The 19,682-nt window shown below is 45.5% G+C and overlaps 1 protein-coding gene across 3 annotated transcripts; it reads right to left on the reverse strand.

Annotated features, from left to right (window-relative positions):
- Positions 1-3,524: 3,524 nt before the first annotated feature.
- Positions 3,525-19,009, reverse strand: LOC109875685 (epidermal growth factor receptor kinase substrate 8-like protein 1). Of its 3 annotated transcripts, none has more exons than XM_031804614.1 (16): positions 18,877-19,009; positions 14,111-14,247; positions 13,717-13,781; positions 13,483-13,612; positions 13,201-13,289; positions 13,051-13,125; positions 8,913-9,061; positions 8,003-8,087; positions 7,830-7,889; positions 7,617-7,669; positions 7,406-7,505; positions 6,414-6,539; positions 6,144-6,297; positions 5,759-5,924; positions 5,061-5,193; positions 3,525-4,169 (listed from the first exon to the last, which is right to left on the reverse strand). In XM_031804614.1, the coding sequence occupies exons 2-16, from the start codon at positions 14,199-14,201 to the stop codon at positions 4,083-4,085; spliced, it is 1,563 nt and encodes a 520-aa protein (XP_031660474.1). In that variant the 5' UTR covers positions 14,202-14,247; positions 18,877-19,009; the 3' UTR covers positions 3,525-4,082. The 3 variants fall into 3 exon arrangements, with proteins under 3 accessions (XP_031660474.1, XP_031660473.1, XP_031660472.1); XM_031804613.1 differs by having other exon boundaries at positions 7,406-7,508; XM_031804612.1 differs by having other exon boundaries at positions 7,406-7,514.
- Positions 19,010-19,682: the final 673 nt, after the last annotated feature.

Here is a 19,682-nt window from a genome sequence, read left to right on the forward strand (position 1 = left end):
ATTGCTGCGTGGCCCTGGTAGTTCGCTACATTGCTACGTGGCCCTGGTAGTTCGCTACATTGCTACATGGCCCTGGTAGTGTGCTACGTGGCCCTGGTAGTTCGCTACATTGCTACGTGGCCCTGGTAGTTCGCTACATTGCTACGTGGCCCTGGTAGTTCGCTACATTGCTACGTGGCCCTGGTAGTTCGCTACATTGCTACGTGGCCCTGGTAGTTCGCTACATTGCTGCGTGGCCCTGGTAGTCCGCTACATTGCTACGTGGCCCTGGTAGTTCGCTACATTGCTACGTGGCCCTGGTAGTTCGCTACATTGCTACGTGGCCCTGGTAGTTCGCTACATTGCTACGTGGCCCTGGTAGTTCGCTACATTGCTACGTGGCCCTGGTAGTTCGCTACATTGCTACGTGGCCCTGGTAGTTCGCTACATTGCTACGTGGCCCTGGTAGTTCGCTACATTGCTGCGTGGCCCTGGTAGTCCGCTACATTGCTACGTGGCCCTGGTAGTCCGCTACATTGCTACGTGGCCCTGGTAGTTCGCTACATTGCTACGTGGCCCTGGTAGTTCGCTACATTGCTACGTGGCCCTGGTAGTTCGCTACATTGCTACGTGGCCCTGGTAGTTCGCTACATTGCTGCGTGGCCCTGGTAGTTCGCTACATTGCTACGTGGCCCTGGTAGTTCGCTACATTGCTGCGTGGCCCTGGTAGTCCGCTACATTGCTACGTGGCCCTGGTAGTCTGCTGCGTGTCCCTGGTAGTTCGCTACATTGCTACGTGGCCCTGGTAGTCTGCTGCGTGTCCCTGGTAGTTCGCTACATTGCTACGTGGCCCTGGTAGTCTGCTGCGTGGCCCTGGTAGTCCGCTACATTGCTACGTGGCCCTGGTAGTCTGCTGCGTGTCCCTGGTAGTCCGCTACATTGCTACATGGCCCTGGTAGTCCGCTACATTGCTACATGGCCCTGGTAGTCTGCTACATTGCTACATGGCCCTGGTAGTCTGCTGCGTGTCCCTGGTAGTCCGCTACATGGCCCTGGTAGTCCGCTACATTGCTACATGGCCCTGGTAGTCTGCTGCGTGTCCCTGGTAGTTCGCTACATTGCTACGTGGCCCTGGTAGTTCGCTACGTGGCCCTGGTAGTTCGCTACATTGCTACGTGGCCCTGGTAGTTCGCTACGTGGCCCTGGTAGTTCGCTACATTGCTACGTGGCCCTGGTAGTTCGCTACATTGCTACGTGGCCCTGGTAGTTCGCTACATTGCTACGTGGCCCTGGTAGTTCGCTACATTGCTACGTGGCCCTGGTAGTTCGCTACATTGCTACGTGGCCCTGGTAGTTCGCTACATTGCTACGTGGCCCTGGTAGTTCGCTACATTGCTACGTGGCCCTGGTAGTCTGCTGCATTGCTACGTGGCCCTGGTAGTTCGCTACATTGCTACGTGGCCCTGGTAGTTCGCTACATTGCTACGTGGCCCTGGTAGTTCGCTACATTGCTACGTGGCCCTGGTAGTTCGCTACATTGCTACGTGGCCCTGGTAGTTCGCTACATTGCTACGTGGCCCTGGTAGTTCGCTACATTGCTACGTGGCCCTGGTAGTTCGCTACGTGGCCCTGGTAGTTCGCTACGTGGCCCTGGTAGTTCGCTACGTGGCCCTGGTAGTTCGCTACATTGCTACGTGGCCCTGGTAGTTCGCTACATTGCTACGTGGCCCTGGTAGTTCGCTACATTGCTACGTGGCCCTGGTAGTTCGCTACATTGCTACGTGGCCCTGGTAGTTCGCTACATTGCTACGTGGCCCTGGTAGTTCGCTACATTGCTACGTGGCCCTGGTAGTCTGCTGCATTGCTACGTGGCCCTGGTAGTTCGCTACATTGCTACGTGGCCCTGGTAGTTCGCTACATTGCTACGTGGCCCTGGTAGTTCGCTACATTGCTACGTGGCCCTGGTAGTTCGCTACATTGCTACGTGGCCCTGGTAGTTCGCTACATTGCTACGTGGCCCTGGTAGTTCGCTACATTGCTACGTGGCCCTGGTAGTTCGCTACATTGCTGCGTGGCCCTGGTAGTTCGCTACATTGCTGCGTGGCCCTGGTAGTTCGCTACATTGCTGCGTGGCCCTGGTAGTTCGCTACATTGCTGCGTGGCCCTGGTAGTTCGCTACATTGCTGCGTGGCCCTGGTAGTTCGCTACATTGCTACGTGGCCCTGGTAGTTCGCTACATTGCTACGTGGCCCTGGTAGTTCGCTACATTGCTACGTGGCCCTGGTAGTTCGCTACATTGCTACGTGGCCCTGGTAGTTCGCTACATTGCTACGTGGCCCTGGTAGTTCGCTACATTGCTACGTGGCCCTGGTAGTCTGCTGCATTGCTACGTGGCCCTGGTAGTTCGCTGCATTGCTACGTGGCCCTGGTAGTTCGCTACGTGGCCCTGGTAGTTCGCTACGTGGCCCTGGTAGTTCGCTACATTGCTACGTGGCCCTGGTAGTTCGCTACATTGCTACGTGGCCCTGGTAGTTCGCTACATTGCTACGTGGCCCTGGTAGTTCGCTACATTGCTACGTGGCCCTGGTAGTTCGCTACATTGCTACGTGGCCCTGGTAGTTCGCTACATTGCTACGTGGCCCTGGTAGTCTGCTACGTGGCCCTGGTAGTCTGCTGCGTGTCCCTGGTAGTTCGCTACATTGCTACGTGGCCCTGGTAGTTCGCTACATTGCTACGTGGCCCTGGTAGTCTGCTACATTGCTACGTGGCCCTGGTAGTTCACTACATTGCTACGTGGCCCTGGTAGTTCGCTACATTGCTGCGTGGCCCTGGTAGTCTGCTACATTGCTACGTGGCCCTGGTAGTCTGCTACATTGCTACGTGGCCCTGGTAGTTCGCTACATTGCTACGTGGCCCTGGTAGTCTGCTACATTGCTACGTGGCCCTGGTAGTCTGCTACATTGCTACGTGGCCCTGGTAGTCTGCTACATTGCTACGTGGCCCTGGTAGTTCGCTACATTGCTACGTGGCCCTGGTAGTTCGCTACATTGCTACGTGGCCCTGGTAGTTCGCTACATTGCTACGTGGCCCTGGTAGTTCGCTACATTGCTGCGTGGCCCTGGTAGTCCGCTACGTTACCCTGTTTTTGGCCTATGACACTTGGTGCTGGGAACAAATATCTTAAGCACAGCACCTGCTTATGTCCATTTCACTTTCCAATATGTTGATGCTGATTCAGCAGTTTGTAAATGTTCTTTTTTTTGTTCATGTATGTCAGTCACTTGAAGTTAGATGCACACATATATAAATGAATGCATTGCTTTTCCTAATGTGTGCCGTCTGTGGACTTTGTCAGGTCTGTTTGTATTACTTACTGGAAGATGATTTTTGTCTTGAAGCCTGAATAAAAATCCCATTTTTTATTGTATTAATGTACTTACCTAAGATCTTTGCTCAGGGCCTAAGTGTAAAACTGAAGTTCTAATCGAAGAAAAGGCTTTGTTGTCTAATATATCGTGAGTGTACAAATAATGGACATAAACAAGACAAGTATACATTCATTTAAGTTGGTCTGCAAATAGCAGGGGGAAATGGTACAATTGATTCAATCAAGTCAACATAGACAGGCGAGAACATTCAAGAATACCTCAGAGGACACTACTTAACAGAGGACACTACTTAACAGAGGACACTACTTAACAGAGGACACTACTTAACAGAGGACACTACTTAACAGAGGACACTACTTAACAGAGGACACTACTTAACAGAGGACACTACTTAACAGAGGACACTACTTAACAGAGGACACTACTTAACAGAGGACACTACTTAACAGAGGACACTACTTAACAGAGGACAATTGCCCTTAAAGTTGAATTTAAAGGCAACCATTTACAGCAAAAGGCAAAGCCTTGATTCAAGACTCCACAGTCTGACTTGAAGAGCCACCAATTACATACAATTCATATCGGCATAATATTACATCCGACAGTGAATATAACTTTTGTTAGAATCAAGACTGTCTTTGTGATTGTGTGTGTGCAGGGATTGTTCTCTTTCAGCATGAGTCTTTTCATTTTTAGGAGAGTGGTACTTGGGTCTTACAGTGTGCTACTCTCCAGTTTCAAATCCACCTTCATCTTCTGCTTTTCCATCACTGCCTCCAGCTCTGTGGCCTTCTTGGCATCCTGGAAGAACAGCATTTCAATCAGGTAGATGTTATGGTAAGTGAAACCATGGAAAGGTAACACGGCAGGGACATTGTGGATTTAAAACTTTGCAGCCGGAGTAACATTTGGAAAATGTATTCGTTTTAGATGTAAGATGATGCTGAGGCACACTGCAATCATATAATTAGTAATTGTATAGGATCTATATGCCAGTCATCAGATTGCCATATAGCTCCAATTGAGTGGGTTGAGTAGTTTGTCAGGGGGGCTTAGGGTCAGTCTGTTATATCTGGAGTATTTCTCCTGTCTTATCCTGTGTGAATTTAAATATGCTCCCGGACGACCGGGAGGGACCATGCCTCAGGACTACCTGGCCTGATGACTCCTTGCTGTCCCCAGTCCACTTGGTCGTGCTGCTGCTCCAGTTTCAACTGTTCTGCCTGCGGCTATGGAACCCTGACCTGTTCACCGGACGTGCTACCTTGTCCCGGACCTGCTGTCTCTAACTCTGAATGCTCGGTTATGAAAAGCCAACACATTTACTCCTGAATTGCTGACCTGTGGCACCCTCTATCTATGAACGTTTAAACATCTTGGCCATGTACTGTTATCTCAACCCGACACAGCCAGAAGAGGACTTGCCACCGCTCATAGCCTGCTTTCTCTCTAGGTTTCTTCCCAGGTTCCTGCCTTTCTAGGGAGTTTTCCAAGCCACCGTGCTTCTACATCTGCATTGCTTGCTGTTTGGGGTTTTAGGCTGGGTTTCTGTATGTTCCTACATCTAGTAGAAAGCCCTCCCAGAAGAGTGGAGGCTGTTGTAGCAGCAAAGGGGGACCAACTCCATATTAATGCCCATTAACATACTTTTGGTCGTGTAATGTATAATGTTCATTATAGGCTGATCAGTACCTCCAACAGTGCTTTCTGCACAGTGAGCTGGCTGTACACTCTGGCACCCTCGTCTGGTAGAACTTCTCGTAGGTCCTCCTTGTTCAGAGAGAAGAGCAGGGCTCCTGTCAGCTTTCCCAGTAACGTCACCGTCCTGAGGGGGAGATGCACACAGGTAGTCGGTCACTTGCCTCAGTCTTTATCTGTCCTATTCAATCATCTGTGAACAACTGAGTCATCTCTGTGTAAGAACTAGAAAGATCCATTGAGTACTAATTCCAGGCCTTGAGGACGATTCCAGGTTCAACAATTGAGTCGGTAGAAAGTAAATGAATGTTGGTATATGGCGACATGTCTATGAACTGATCAGTAAACAATACATGTAACGAAATCCTGGAGTTACTATAAGTCCACAAAGTTAGTGATACACAGGGAGATCCCAAATTACCTTAACTAACCTGTACACCCGCACACTGACTCGGTACCGGTACCCCTGTATATAGCCTCGTTATTGTTGATTTTATAATTTTTTACTTTCGTTTATTTGGTAAATATTTTCTCAACCGCTGTTGGTTAAGGGCTTGTAAGAAAGTAGGTATTTCACGGTAAAGTCTATACTTGTATTCGGTGCAAAGTTTGATAAAGTTTGATTTGACCAGAATAGGTCCCTGATTGGAGTAGGAAGAGTTTAGGGTTTGTGGGGGCCACATCTAACTCACGTCTCACTGAAGCCCTTCCCCCTGAGCCACTCCTCCACCTCCTCGGGGGGTGAGCGGTAGTCCAGGGGGACCGAGGTGTCCGAGGAGCGAGCGATGACCAGGGGCCTGTTTAGGCTGGCCTTCCCGTTGGTCAGTCTCTGGAGGAGCTCGTCGTTCACCATCATGACTGAGGAGAGGGAGAGTTTTTACTGTATGTTGTCTATGGTTGATCTTGTTAAAACAGCAGACATAAGAGCTGAAAGCACTGTTTCTCGTTCTCTCCTGTTTTTGTCTTTCACACACAGAGGGAACGGACGACCACTTTCCCCCTCTCTGGAGCCTCCCTCACACACACTTGCGTGTACAGACGTGCAGAAATAGAACGCCCTGCAGTATAGTGGGATACCTTTGTCTGTGTCATCTCCGGCTGGAATGTATTGGTTGTATGATGGTGGGGGAGGGCGGTGGTGGGGTGAGGGGCTTGGGGTCAAGGAGCTAGGGTTCAAGGCTGGCGTGCTTGGAGGAGTGTGAGTCTTGGTCAGTGCAGGCGAGACTGGAGGCTGGCCCGGAGCAGAGGGGAAAGGAAAGAGGAGTGAACAACATTGATATTGACTCAATGAAAGGAATACCAGTATGTGGGAGTGAGTAAAGGAATGGGCATGGATTGGTGTGTTACCTTTGGTGGTCTCATGGTGACAGGGCTTTCTGTGTGAGACACTGGCTCCAGGATGTTGAAGGGGACAAAGCCGACCTCGTTGAAGCGATTACGACACTTCCACCAGCGTTTGGACGACTCCACCACCTGGCACAGAAAAGGAGAGGAGCCAATGTTTATACAGAGAACAATTTAAGGAAGATTGAAATGAGTGATAGAATTAATCGTGTGCTATTGGCAACTCACAATTTTCTATTTCTAGCAGTGAAAGTTGTTGCCAAGGTAAGAGCCAGTATGTACAGTATGCCCCGAATCTGGCAAGGACAAAGTGTTCAGTACTTGTGCACCAATATTTGTTTACTATGGGTTTTTTTATTCTGGCATTTACACCCTGATTAAGCAATAATGCTTGATTGGACTCACTCTCTACCACACCCGCTGTCTCTAACTCTGAATGATGGGCTATGAAAAGCCAACTGGCATTCACTCCTGAGGTGCTGACCTGTTGCACCCTCTACACACCACTGTGATTATTATTATCTGACCCTGCTGGTCATCTATGAACGTTTGAACATCTTGGCCATGTACTGTTATAAAATCCCTCCGGGCACAGCCAGAAGAGGACTGGGCACCCCTCAGAGCCTGGTTCCTCTCTAGGTTTCTTCCTAGGTTCTGGCCTTTCTAGGGAGTTTTTCATAGCCACCGTGCTTCTACACCTGCATTGCTTGCTGTTTGGGGTTTCAGGCTGGGTTTCTGTATAACACTTTGTGACATCGGCTGATGTAAAAAGGGCTTTATAAATGAATATGATTGATTCTAGCGATGGATTTTTTACAGTATCACCAACATCACTGGATTTTGCACCAGATTTGGTCTTTGTCTTGTGTCTTACCATTAAAAGAGAGCCCTGGAAACGTGGCACAGAGACTAGCTACCAGGCGTGTGTTTTTCAAGAATGTTCCTGAATAGTTCTGTTTGATGTAATGTCACTTAATGACTTTTCAGATGTTTACCTCCAGTGTATCTCCCTGTTGTACTGACAGCTCACTGTTGTTGCGGGCCACAAAGTCATAGCTGCAGCTGTACATCCTCTCTCCCTCAGGGGGTAGGACACTGCTATACCTCAGAGGGAAACCGTGGATGATTGATATTACTACAAAATAAAAGTAAACAATGGGAAAATACCTTTTGGATTTTAAAAAACGAACTGACTTATAAACGTACAGTTCATCGCTCATAGGGGCGACTGGAGGTCCAACTGGCTGAGTAGGCTGCAGCTGAATTAGCAAAGAGAGCGAGGTGGGCGTGAGGAGAGAAAGCGGGGAGAGAGGGGGGCATGGAGAGGGAGAGGATGATGTCAGGAGCAAATTCATATGTTACTCACTTTGTGAACTCAATATACATGATGTAGATGGATGTACATCTCATATTCCATACCTTTTGCTTTTCCCGCAAGGCTTCATGTTTGTGTTGTGACTCGACCGGATCCTCCCAAACCTGCCCATCTGCCCTGGAGGGCTCTGGCTTCCATCCGTCCAGGAACACAGGTGTGTACGGGGCCACGGGCCCTCTAAGCTGGGAACTTAGAGGAGAGAGATTAAGAATATAACCTGCCCATCTGCCCTGGAGGGCTCTGGCTTCCATCCGTCCAGGAACACAGGTGTGTACGGGGCCACGGGCCCTCTAAGCTGGGAACTTAGAGGAGAGAGAGTAAGAATATAACCAGTGCAGAACTTGACTGAGAGCCAAAGGAATTAGGTCATCTCTCTCCACAGTACTGTACTATCTCTCTCCACAGTACTGTACTATCTCTCTCCACAGTACTGTACTATCTCTCTCCACAGTACTGTACTATCTCTCTCCACAGTACTGTACTATCTCTCTCCACAGTACTGTACTATCTCTCTCCACAGTACTGTACTATTTCAGTGGCACATGTTACTGGCTGACTAAATATTGACATCGTCAGGTCATGCTGTCTCATCATGTCACAGCCTGCCGCAGTGTCAGACCTGTATGGCTTTTCTATCACATGAGACTGCGACACTCAATATTTCCCAGCAGCATACCACCCTGCATCCCACTGCTGGCCTTTTTCTAAAGCTAAGCAGGGTTGGTCCTGGTCGGTCCCTGGATGGGAGACCAGATGCTGCTGGAAAAGGTGTTGGAGGGCGGGGCAACTTTTCTTCAGGTCTAAAAAATATCCCATTACCCGTATTTCGGATGGGACGTTAAACAGGTGTCCTGACTCTCTATGGTCATAAGGGTATTAACCCCGGGGGCCTGGCTAAATTCCCAATCTGGCTTTCATACCATCATGGTCACCTAATCATCCCCAGCTTACAATTGACTCATTCATCTCCCCTGAAACTATTTCCCAGGTCGTTGCTGAAAATGAGTGTTATTTTACTTACCTGGTAAAATAAGGGATTAAAAAAAATAAGGGATAAAAATAGCCAAAAGTTCATTCATCATAAGGGTTCATAGGGGTCCGTGAGGCACAAAGCACTTAGTACCTACTGTGGTAGTGTCCAGTGGGGCCCAAGGGCCGTCCATATCTGCCTCTCCTCTTCGGTCAGGTTGTCTTGAAGCAGGGATATGGCTGAGTTGGTCAGGGCAGGGCTGATCACTGAGGCTCCTAAAGCTGGGCCCCCAATAGTCCTCACCAGCTGGGGTCACACAGGAAAGAGATCACAGTTTAGATCAGGATCATTGGAAAGAATGGGTTGACTGGAGAATTTGCAACAGTAGATTCATTATGACGGGCAAGCTAGGCCTAATGAACTCTATGGTCCGGTTTTCACGGACACAGATTAAGCCTAGTCCTGGACTAATAATAATTCTCAATGGAGATTCTCCATTGAACGTGCTTTTCAATTCAGGAGTAGGCTTAATCTGTGTCTGAAAAACTGAACCTGTAGTATATTGTCAATCACTGACTGGTATAACCCACTATGACTGTCATTACATGTCTGGCCAGTTTATTATGTACACCTAGTAATGGGTCAGATCCCCCTTTGCCTCCAGAACAGCCTGAATTCTTCAGGGCATGAAAATGTTGCTCAATTGGTATCAAGGGATCTAACGTGTGCCAAGAAACATTACACCACCGCCATTAGCCCACTACCCCACACCATTACACCAAAGCCACCAGTCTGTACCGTGGACACCAGGTAGGATGGGGCCATGGACTCATGCTGCCTTCGCGTGGAGCCCAGTGTGGTCATCTGCTACAATAAGCCCATCCGTGACAACGAGTTGTGCGTTCCGAGATGCCATTCTGCACAACACTGTTTGTGGCCCGCCTGTTAGCTTGCAAGATTCTATCCATTCTCCTTCGACCTCTCATCAACGAGCTGTTTTCGCCCACAGGACTGCCGCTGACTCTGGGTTTTTTTTCCGCACCATTCTCTGTAAACCCTAGACACTGTTGTGCGTGAAAAGCCCAAGAGGCTGGCCGTTTCTGAAATACTGGAACCGACGCGCCTGGCATCAAAGATCATGCCACGCTCAAAATCGATTCATTCACTAGTCTTTCCCATTCTAACGTTCAATTGAACATTAACTGAATGCCTCAATGCCTTTCTGTCAGCTTTATATAGAAAGCCATGGGCACGTGGCTCCTTGTTTATATGAGCGAACCATTTTTGTGAATGGGTGGTGTACCTAATAAACAGAGTATCAGCATAGAGAAAACAACCAAATGTTTGAGTGAGCTGACCATGATAGCCAGGTTCAAGAAGGTCATGTGAGGTTTTACCCTTCTTAGCCCTCTCAGCAGACACAATGCTACAGATAAGCAAGCCGTCACACCTCTCTCTCGGTTTCTCCCTGTTTCCATGCAGGTGTGCCAGGTTGCCCATTTTTCCAGCTCCTCCCTCTATTCCATCATGGAGAGATTCATAGTTTTATAGGCAGGAAGTTCTTACAGTGTGCCAACCAAGTCTGTGTAAACTGGCACACCTGAACAAGGTTATTTCCTATACGTATATTTACCATCTTTCATTAGTCTAAACTCTCATACTTAGCAGTCTTATATCTAATTTGGGTCAACATGTCTTTTTCTTATGAGTCTGTTTATAATGTTTATGCCAACAAAATGTGACCAAAGTTTCAATCTGTGATAACACACTGGGTGCACTGCCTTGTGCAAATATTGAACAGCCCTCAAAATAGCAAAATATTTTTCCGGTAATGTTTTCCCCCGTGTTGAAAACCATAAATTTTTCTACAAAATGCATACTTGCCTGTAGGCAAACATACAGTGACTTCAGAAAGTATTCACACCCATTGACTTTTTCCACGTTTTGAGAAATGAGAAAAAAAATCCAGAAAATCACATTGTAGGATTTTTTAATGAATTTATTTGCAAATGATGGTGGAAAATAAGTATTTGGTCAATAACAAAAGTTTATCTCAATACTTTGTTATATACCCTTTGTTGGCAATGACAGCGGTCAAATGTTTTCTGTAAGTCTTCACAAGGTTCACACACATTGTTGCTGGTATTTTGGCCCATTCCTCCATGCAGATCTCCTCTAGAGCAGTGATGTTCTGGGGATGTTGCTGGGCAACACAGACTTTCAACTCCCTCCAAAGATTTTCTATGGGGTTGAGATCTGGAGACTGGCTAAGCCACTCCAGGACCTTGAAATGCTTCTTACAAAGCCACTCCTTCGTTGCCCGGGCGGTGTGTTTGAGATCATTGTCATGCTGAAAGACCCAGCCACGTTTCATCTTCAATACCCTTGCTGATGGAAGGACGTTTTCACTCAAAATCTCACGATACATGGCCCCATTCTTTCCTTTACACGGATCAGTTGTCCTGGTCCCTTTGCAGAAAAACAGCCCCAAAGCATGATGTTTCCACCCCCATGCTTCACAGTAGGTATGGTGTTCTTTGGATGCAACTCAGCATTCTTTGTCCTCCAAACACGACGAGTTGAGTTTTTACCAAAAAGTTATATTTTGGTTTTACCTGACCATATGACATTCTCCCAATCTTCTTCTGGATCATCCAAATGCTCTCTAGCAAACTTCAGACGGGCCTGGACATGTACTGGCTTAAGCAGGGGGACACGTCTGGCACTGCAGGATTTGAGTCCCTGGCGGCGTAGTGTGTTACTGATGGTAGGCTTTGTTACTTTGGTCCCAGCTCTCTGCAGGTCATTCACTAGGTCCCCCCGTGTGGTTCTGGGATTTTTGCTCACCATTCTTGTGATCATTTTGACCCCACGGGGTGAGATCTTGCGTGGAGCCCCAGATCGAGGGAGATTATCAGTGGTCTTGTATGTCTTCCATTTCCTAATAATTGCTCCCACAGTTGATTTCTTCAAACCGAGCTGCTTACCTATTGCAGATTCAGTCTTCCCAGCCTGGTGCAGGTCTACAATTTTGTTTCTGGTGTCCTTTGACAGCTCTTTGGTCTTGGGCATAGTGGAGTGTGACTGTTTGAGGTTGTGGACAGGTGTCTTTTATACTGATAACAAGTTCAAACAGGTACCATTAATACAGGTAACGAGTGGAGGACAGAGAAGCCTCTTAAAGAAGTTACAGGTCTGTGAGAGCCAGAAATCTTGCTTGTTTGTAGGTGACCAAATACTTATTTTCCACCATAATTTGCAAATAAATTCATTAAAAATCCTACAATGTGATTTTCTGGATTTTTCTTTCTCATTTTGTCCGTCATAGTTGAAGTGTACCTATGATGAAAATTACAGGCCTCTCTCATCTTTTTAAGTGGGAGAACTTGCACAATTGGTGGCTGACTAAATACTTTTTTGCCCCACTGTATGTAAGGTCCCTCAGTTGAGTAGTCAATTTCAAACACAGATTCAACCACAAAGACCAGGGAGGTTTTTCCAGGATAAAAAATAAACAGAATGGAGCTACGCACAGACAACATCCTAGAGGATGAATTCACCTTTCAGTAGGACAATAACCTAAAGCCCATGGCCAAATCTACACTGGAGTTATTTACCAAGAAGACAGTGAATGATCCTGAGGTACAGTTTATACTTAAATCTATGGAAAGCTCTTAGAGACTCACATCTGTAATTGTTCCCAAAAGTGATATTGACTCATGGGTGCAAATGAGATATGTATTTCATTTTCAATTAAGTTGCAGAAATTTCTTAAAGCATGTTTTCACTTTGTCATTATGGGCTATTGTGTGTAGATAGGTGAGAGAAAAAACTGTAACAAAACAAAATGTGGAATAAGTCAAGGGGTATGAATACTTCCTGAAGGCACTGCACATGTGTATCAATACACAAACTATATATGGACAGACATGGGCAAATACTAGATAGAGCATACACATAGCCTATGTACAATAGCCTAGTAAGTATGTAACAAGGAGTCAAATCAACATGACATCATTTCTAAACATACATACAACATACAAATTTAACTGTTAAATATGAGAATCACTCACCTATCTAATTTCACAATTGAGATGACATAGCAAGGATACTAATGAAAATTTAAAAAATATTTTTAAAGATACTACTTTTGGTTCCCTCCTTCTAGTTCTAAAGATCTAATCCTGTGTTGACAACAATAGCAACAGGTGTTGTCCCCATAGCTCTCTCCCTCTGTAGGCCTTTCCTAGCCAGAGCATGAGCAATGGATATAAAGGTTATCATTGTTGACTCACCATATCCAGAGGTTTGAACACATGGTGGAGCAGCTCTTTTGAGGATGGGTTGGAGATGGAAGACTTGAGACGAGCCTGGGAAGAAATATGATGAGTACACTATCTGAACTGTTTTGTTGACATAGTAGTGACAATGTTTCCTTGACTCACCAGAAGACTGAAGCAGTATTTAAATTTTTGGAAGATATCCATGAATTCTTCTACAGGTGGAGGGCAAGCTTTTGCAGTAAGCAAGTCCTCTATATTCAAGAGAAAAGGCAGGGGAAAAAAATAAATGATCAGTGATTTGAACTTTGAATGGCATCCTGAGTTGAACCAGTTCAGGAGGTCACTTGGCTAGCATACACATTGTTGCCCATGTGAATCCTGAGCCCTATAGGGTTTGTGAGTAGCTTTAGGACAAAACAAAAACAAATTCCTTATCCCTCTTACCCTCTGCTGTTTGCTTGCGACTTTTCTTATTTGTCTTCTTCCTCTGGCTTAAAACTGTGGCAGCCACTGCAGTCTGTTGTAGCTTTGCCATGAAGACCTCAATGTCATCGAAACAATGATTAAGGATCCCCTGAAATTGAGACGCATGAAAAAGACACATGTTAACCCTACAGTAGAATTGTGATTAAAACATAATATTGAAATTGTAAAGTGTATGATAATATTATTACATACCACTTCTCTCTCAGCTCGTAGAAAAGAAATATCAGGCTGAGGTTGGCCGCCGTTTACACCATTCGCTGTTGAGGACAGAAGAGAATATGACTCGCACCCATTTCCATTCATTGCGTAATTGGAATTTCCTGCATTCAGAATTCCTGCCCACTCTAACTTCCCACACACCTTCCCCCAACACACACAATGTAATCTCTGTATTCCTGAGAATCTTTTACCTTAAATACCTCTGCCAGTGCCTAATTTCTACCCTCCCCCTCTCTCTCTCTTCCTCTCTCTCCTCCTTTTAGGCAATTTGGTTCAAAGCATTTCATTGACATGGCAAATATATCAATTGCCAGAGCATTCACAAACATTGGCTCTCAAACAAAAAGGATGGTTCCCATCTACGTACCTCTGATTCCTGGGTAAGGTGGAGGGTTGGAAGGCGGGGCGTTGGGAGCATGTGGGATGGGGGGGCTCGGAATTCCGTAGGGGTCCATCATTGCTGCTTTGGTATTTTGGGGAAGAACAGGGTCTATCGGAGGAAGTCTGGAGGAAAAGGAGAGAGATTATTTTTAACCAGGGCACTCACACTGTTTCATGCACCTTTCTACTTTCAAGTGATAGTTTTTGTAAAGCAACTTTGTAATTTGATTATATGGTTGGAATCCAGCGGATAAAACACAAATTAAGCTACTTGAATATGATTCATGCAAAAAATGCTGTTCAGGAAGACTTAGGTCATGACTGTTGCTAATAGCAACCCTTGATTCAACACCATGGGTAACTCCCTTCAGTAAATGCATATGGAACTGTGGCATATTTCATCTCCTTGGTAAATAATGATTGACATATAGCGTCAACGGCACCCACCACCTCCCTCTCAAATGTGCACAATAGTGTTACAAAAGGAGGTCTTGAAATGATAGCACAAACAATCTTGATCAGTGACAATCTAGTAAAAAAATGTACTGTAAAACAATTGAATTCAAGATTTAACAAGCAGAGGTACAAATATCAATATTGACGTAGGGGAGTGTGACTAATACACGTTAACTCACATATAAAACTAACATGACAAAGCAAATGTATTCCTCAACAACTTTAGACAGAATTGGAACAACAGATTTCGACAGATAAATAGTTGTGTCACGTTTTATAGCAAACAGACATTAGTCTGTTTGCTAACCCTCGAAGACAGACATACTCTTGGGGAAAAAAAGGGTTCCAAAAGGGTTTTCGGTTTCCCGAAGATGAAAGAATAGTAAATTCTCAGCAACTTTTCAGTCATGCCAACACTTTTGATGGCATCCAGTACTTCGGATTTGGAAGGAATGTTATATACCAAACTTTCATAGTACCTTGGCACAAACCAAAACGATCACTGAAATCCAGTCTGAAATCTCAAATGAATGATGGAGATCTTATAATAACGCTATGCCTTCTCTTATCAGGTGATATCCATCAATGCCCTGGACCTCACTTTATCACGAACCCCATCAAACGGCCTATGTACCCAGGCTCCTCTTGTGAACGGTGGATAAGAGTAACAGCAAAGCTTTGGTATGCTTGGAATGCGCGCAGTGGATTCATCTAAAATGCAGCGATTCTAGCTTTGGTCATGGGGTCAATTAAGCTTACTGTTGCTGGCTGCGTGCTGTACCCGCGGGGTGTGTGAGCATTGAAGGTGGAGTGGGATCAGAGGACTTACTGAGGGTGGAGAGTGCACCGGAGGAGGGGGGGGGGGTCCACAGCGGAGCGGAGGCCACCAGAGGCGAGTGACGGGGGACATGTGTTGAGGACGATGGAGTAGCACCTGGGGAGGGGTGCTCCATGGTGACAGAGAGGCCACCGGAGGCAGTGCAGTGGGAAGATGGCAGCGCAGAGGGAGGCGAGTTACAAGTGGATCGGGAATTCAATGAGGCCTTTGGGAAGAAGGGCTTATATTTTGTGCACTTAAACGTCCGAAGCCTACTACCGAAGATCGATGAGATACGCCTGTTGGTTAGCAAATCAGAGGTGGGGGTGCCTTATGTTTTACTGAGACATGGTTGGATTCATCTGTTTGTGAATCAGAAATTGAGATATGTAATTACTCTGTTGTCAGGAAGGATCGGAATCGGAAAGGTGGGGGGATATGTGCGTTTGTAAGATCAGACATTGCTTTTAACGTCAGATCGGATTTAAGCTCTAATCTGGAGATTGTCTGGCTGGATATATGCCTTCCCAAAACCAAGACGATTTTTGTTGGGGGTGTGTTATAGGCCGCCCAAGCAGAATGCATTCCATGAAGGTCTTGAAATTGTGTTGTCAAACTGTAATGATTCCCTGTTGAAAGAAATAATTTTGTTAGGGGATTTCAATACTGATGTCTGCAAAAATAATAGCCCAACCCATAATGTAGTTATGCACTTTTGTAGATCACTTGCTCTGACCCAAATGATACAAGATCCCACCAGGATATGTGAAACAGTGCAATGTACGATTGACTTAATATTGGTGTCTGATAATCTAAAATATCGCAGAGTGGAGTAATAGTCTATGGAATCAGTGATCATTTTATTACATTTTGCACAAGGGGGATTTTTAAAGATCTATTTAAGTGTCCCAAAACCGTTAGAATCAGAGGACTCAAAAAATACTGTGTTGAAAAGTTTAGGGAGGAAGTGGGTAAAATTGACTGGTCACCTGTGCTAGATAGTGTAGGGGTAGACAGTGCCTGGGAAGTCTTTAAATGTAGATTCCTTAATGTGATGGCTCCCATTAGACGGGTCAGGGTAAAGCAGACATCTAGCCCTTGGTTTAATCATGAGATTCTAGAATCTATCCAGGCAAGGAATAAGGCCTTTAAAAATGTTAAGAACTCTCAAGAGCAGCATGATTTTGTCCTATATAAATGTCACAGAAGTGAAGCACAGAGCAGGATGGATGAAGCTAAGAGTGGTTACTTCGCTGAGAAAATAACTGAGAACAAAAAATGACCCTAAAAAGCTTTGGAGATCATTTAAGGAACTAGGCTGTAGTAATACTACCAAAAACAAACTCAACAGTATTGGACTGAACATCAGGGGGAGATGGTATATGAAAAAGCAGAGGTTGCCAATGAATTCAACTCTTTTTTTTTTCTTTTTTTTTTTTACTTCGGTTGCCAGCAAGCTGGTTAGCAAGCTGCCCACCAGTTCTGGTTTGTTTGGAAGAAACCAAGTCAGTAAGTATTATGTAGAGTTAGAGGTTCAGCCAAACTCTTTTTCTTTTGCAAAGGCAGCAACAGCCAAAATAGTCCATATGCTGCCAGAGCTTAAATGGTGCAAAGCCACAGGCCTGGATAATATTCCTGCACGGTTTCTCATAGATTCTGCTGAGAAAATTGGCTCTTGTATTACGCATATCGTTAATCTCTCTCTTGAACAAGGTACCTTTCCCTGGTACTTGAAACAAGCTAAAGTTATACCTCTGTATAAGAAGGGGATCAAGTTTGACCCTGGGAATTATAGGCCTGTATCTATCCTCTGTGTAACAGCAAAAATCCTGGAGAGAGTTGTACATGAGCAAATGAATGAATATGTTAACAAACAGGGTTTAATGAATGATTTTCATTAAGGTTTTAGAAAAACATACTCCACTGATTCATGTCTACTTTACTTGACGGACTTCATCAGGAAAGAGATTGATGAGGGAAATCTGTGTGGAATGGTACTGCTTGACCTACAGTTAACCACTGTCGCCTAATCTCCAAACTGAAGGCACTGAGGTTAAGCAGTATCCCTCTAGGCTGGGTAAAGTCCTATTTATCAGGAAGGGAGCTAGTAGTAGAGGTTAATGGATCACTGTCTCAGGCAAAACCAATGAGTTGTGGCGTTCCGCAGGGGAGCGTGCTTGGGCCTCTGCTGTTTTTACTGTATATTAACGATATGAAAGATGCTTGTTCTTGCTGCCTTTTTCTTTATGCGGATGACTCTCCACTTCTGGTGTCTCACAAAAGTAAAACTATGTTGGAGAGCATACTTAGCACAGAGCTTACTAACATTAGCTTATTATCTCCAAGTAATTTGTTATCTCTGCACTTAGGGAAAACTGAAGCAATTATTTTTGGATCCAGACCTAAATTGAGTAGGTCCTCTGAAATTAGTGTGGAATTAGGGGGCGAGGTGCTGACTCCTAAAACCTCTGTTAGCTACTTGGGATGTATCCTTGATGGAAGCTTGGGAGGTGTGAGCATGGCCATTAAAGTGCTAAGGATGGTTAAAACCAGGACTAAGTTTTTGGCTAGAAAGTCCAAGCTGCTTGATAAGGACTCCATGAAAGTGCTAGCTACTGCCCTCATTCAATGCCATTTTGACGATGTACTTCCTGGTTTGGGGGTTTATCTAAACTTATGAAGGGGAAGCTGCACATAGCCCTGAATAGGCTGATCAGGGTAGTATTGAAGGTGAGTCCACGTACTCACATAGGCAGGAGTTGCTTTCAGGAACTAAATTGGCTGCCTGTTGAGCCTAGGGTGTCCCAGATTAGACTAGGTTTGGTTTACAGGAGTATTTATGGACCTGCGCCCAGATATCTAAGTGATTACTTTCCTTGTGTTAGGGATGCACACAATCACAGCACCAGATCAGGTGTTGCTGATGTGTGCTTATACAGGTTCGGTATTAATGCTGGGAAAGGTACTTTCTTGTATACTGGAGCCTCAGACTGGAATGAGTTGCCAATGCCCATAAAAACAACGTCCTCTCTGGGCAGAACCTTTTCCACAGAGGGTTGTACATGGAACCCAAAATGGTTCTACCTGGGAACAAAAAAGGGTTCTTTAAAGGGTTTTCCTATTTTTATTTATTTAACCTTTATTTAACCAGGAAAAGCCCATTGAGACCCAGAGTCTCCTTTTCAAGGGAGACCTGGACAAGAAGGCAGCAACAATCATTACATTACAGAATTAAAACATACACCAATACAATACAACAACATGATCCAGCCTAAAATAAGCCATTTACACTACACTCTGTAACAGGGTCTTCCTTCAAAAATCATATGGGGACAGCCAAAGAACCCTGCAAGGTTCTAGATAGCACCTTTATTTCTAGGATTGTACTGTACACAAAGTACTACCTACTCAACAATATGCATTCCAATGCAGTATATCATTTTCGAAATATATACCAGATAGCATCTAAATGATCTTACCTTTTCTGTGTGTCCTTTTAAATGTCCTTTTAACTGTGGGTTTCAAAGTAATTCTGAGTATCAAGCCTGCGTCAGTGAACTGCCACCATTCTCTCTCCTCTCCTCCCTACCACCATGGCATTGTTCTCTCAGTCACACCTTAAGTTATGTAAAACCGGTCAAACGAGTCTGTCCTAATGGTTCTCAGCTGCTCACTCACTCCCATCCATCTCTCTCTCTCTCTCACTCGCTTTCAGTCAGACATGTGCATACATCCATATAGGAACTGAGAATGGATGACCGTGATGCACAGAGGTAAAGAACGTAAAAGTAATCCACGGCTGTGGGATGACCGTGATGCACAGAGGTAAAGCACGTAAAAGTAATCCACGGCTGTGGGATGACCGTGATGCACAGAGGTAAAGCACGTAAAAGTAATCCACGGCTGTGGGATGACCGTGATGCACAGAGGTAAAGCACGTAAAAGTAATCCACGGCTGTGGGATGACCGTGATGCACAGAGGTAAAGAACGTAAAAGTAATCCACGGCTGTGGGATGACCGTGATGCACAGAGGTAAAGAACGTAAAAGTAATCCACGGCTGTGGGATGACCGTGATGCACAGAGGTAAAGAACGTAAAAGTAATCCACGGCTGTGGGATGACCGTGATGCACAGAGGTAAAGAACGTAAAAGTAATCCACGGCTGTGGGATGACCGTGATGCACAGAGGTAAAGAATGTAAAAGTAATCCACGGCTGTGGGGCATTTCTACTTCCTTAAAAGTATCTATCTTTTACATCTCTCTGTGTATGTGTCTGTCTGCAG

Source organism: Oncorhynchus kisutch, linkage group LG25 (assembly GCF_002021735.2).
Source record: "Oncorhynchus kisutch isolate 150728-3 linkage group LG25, Okis_V2, whole genome shotgun sequence".
Taxonomy (NCBI): domain Eukaryota; kingdom Metazoa; phylum Chordata; class Actinopteri; order Salmoniformes; family Salmonidae; genus Oncorhynchus; species Oncorhynchus kisutch.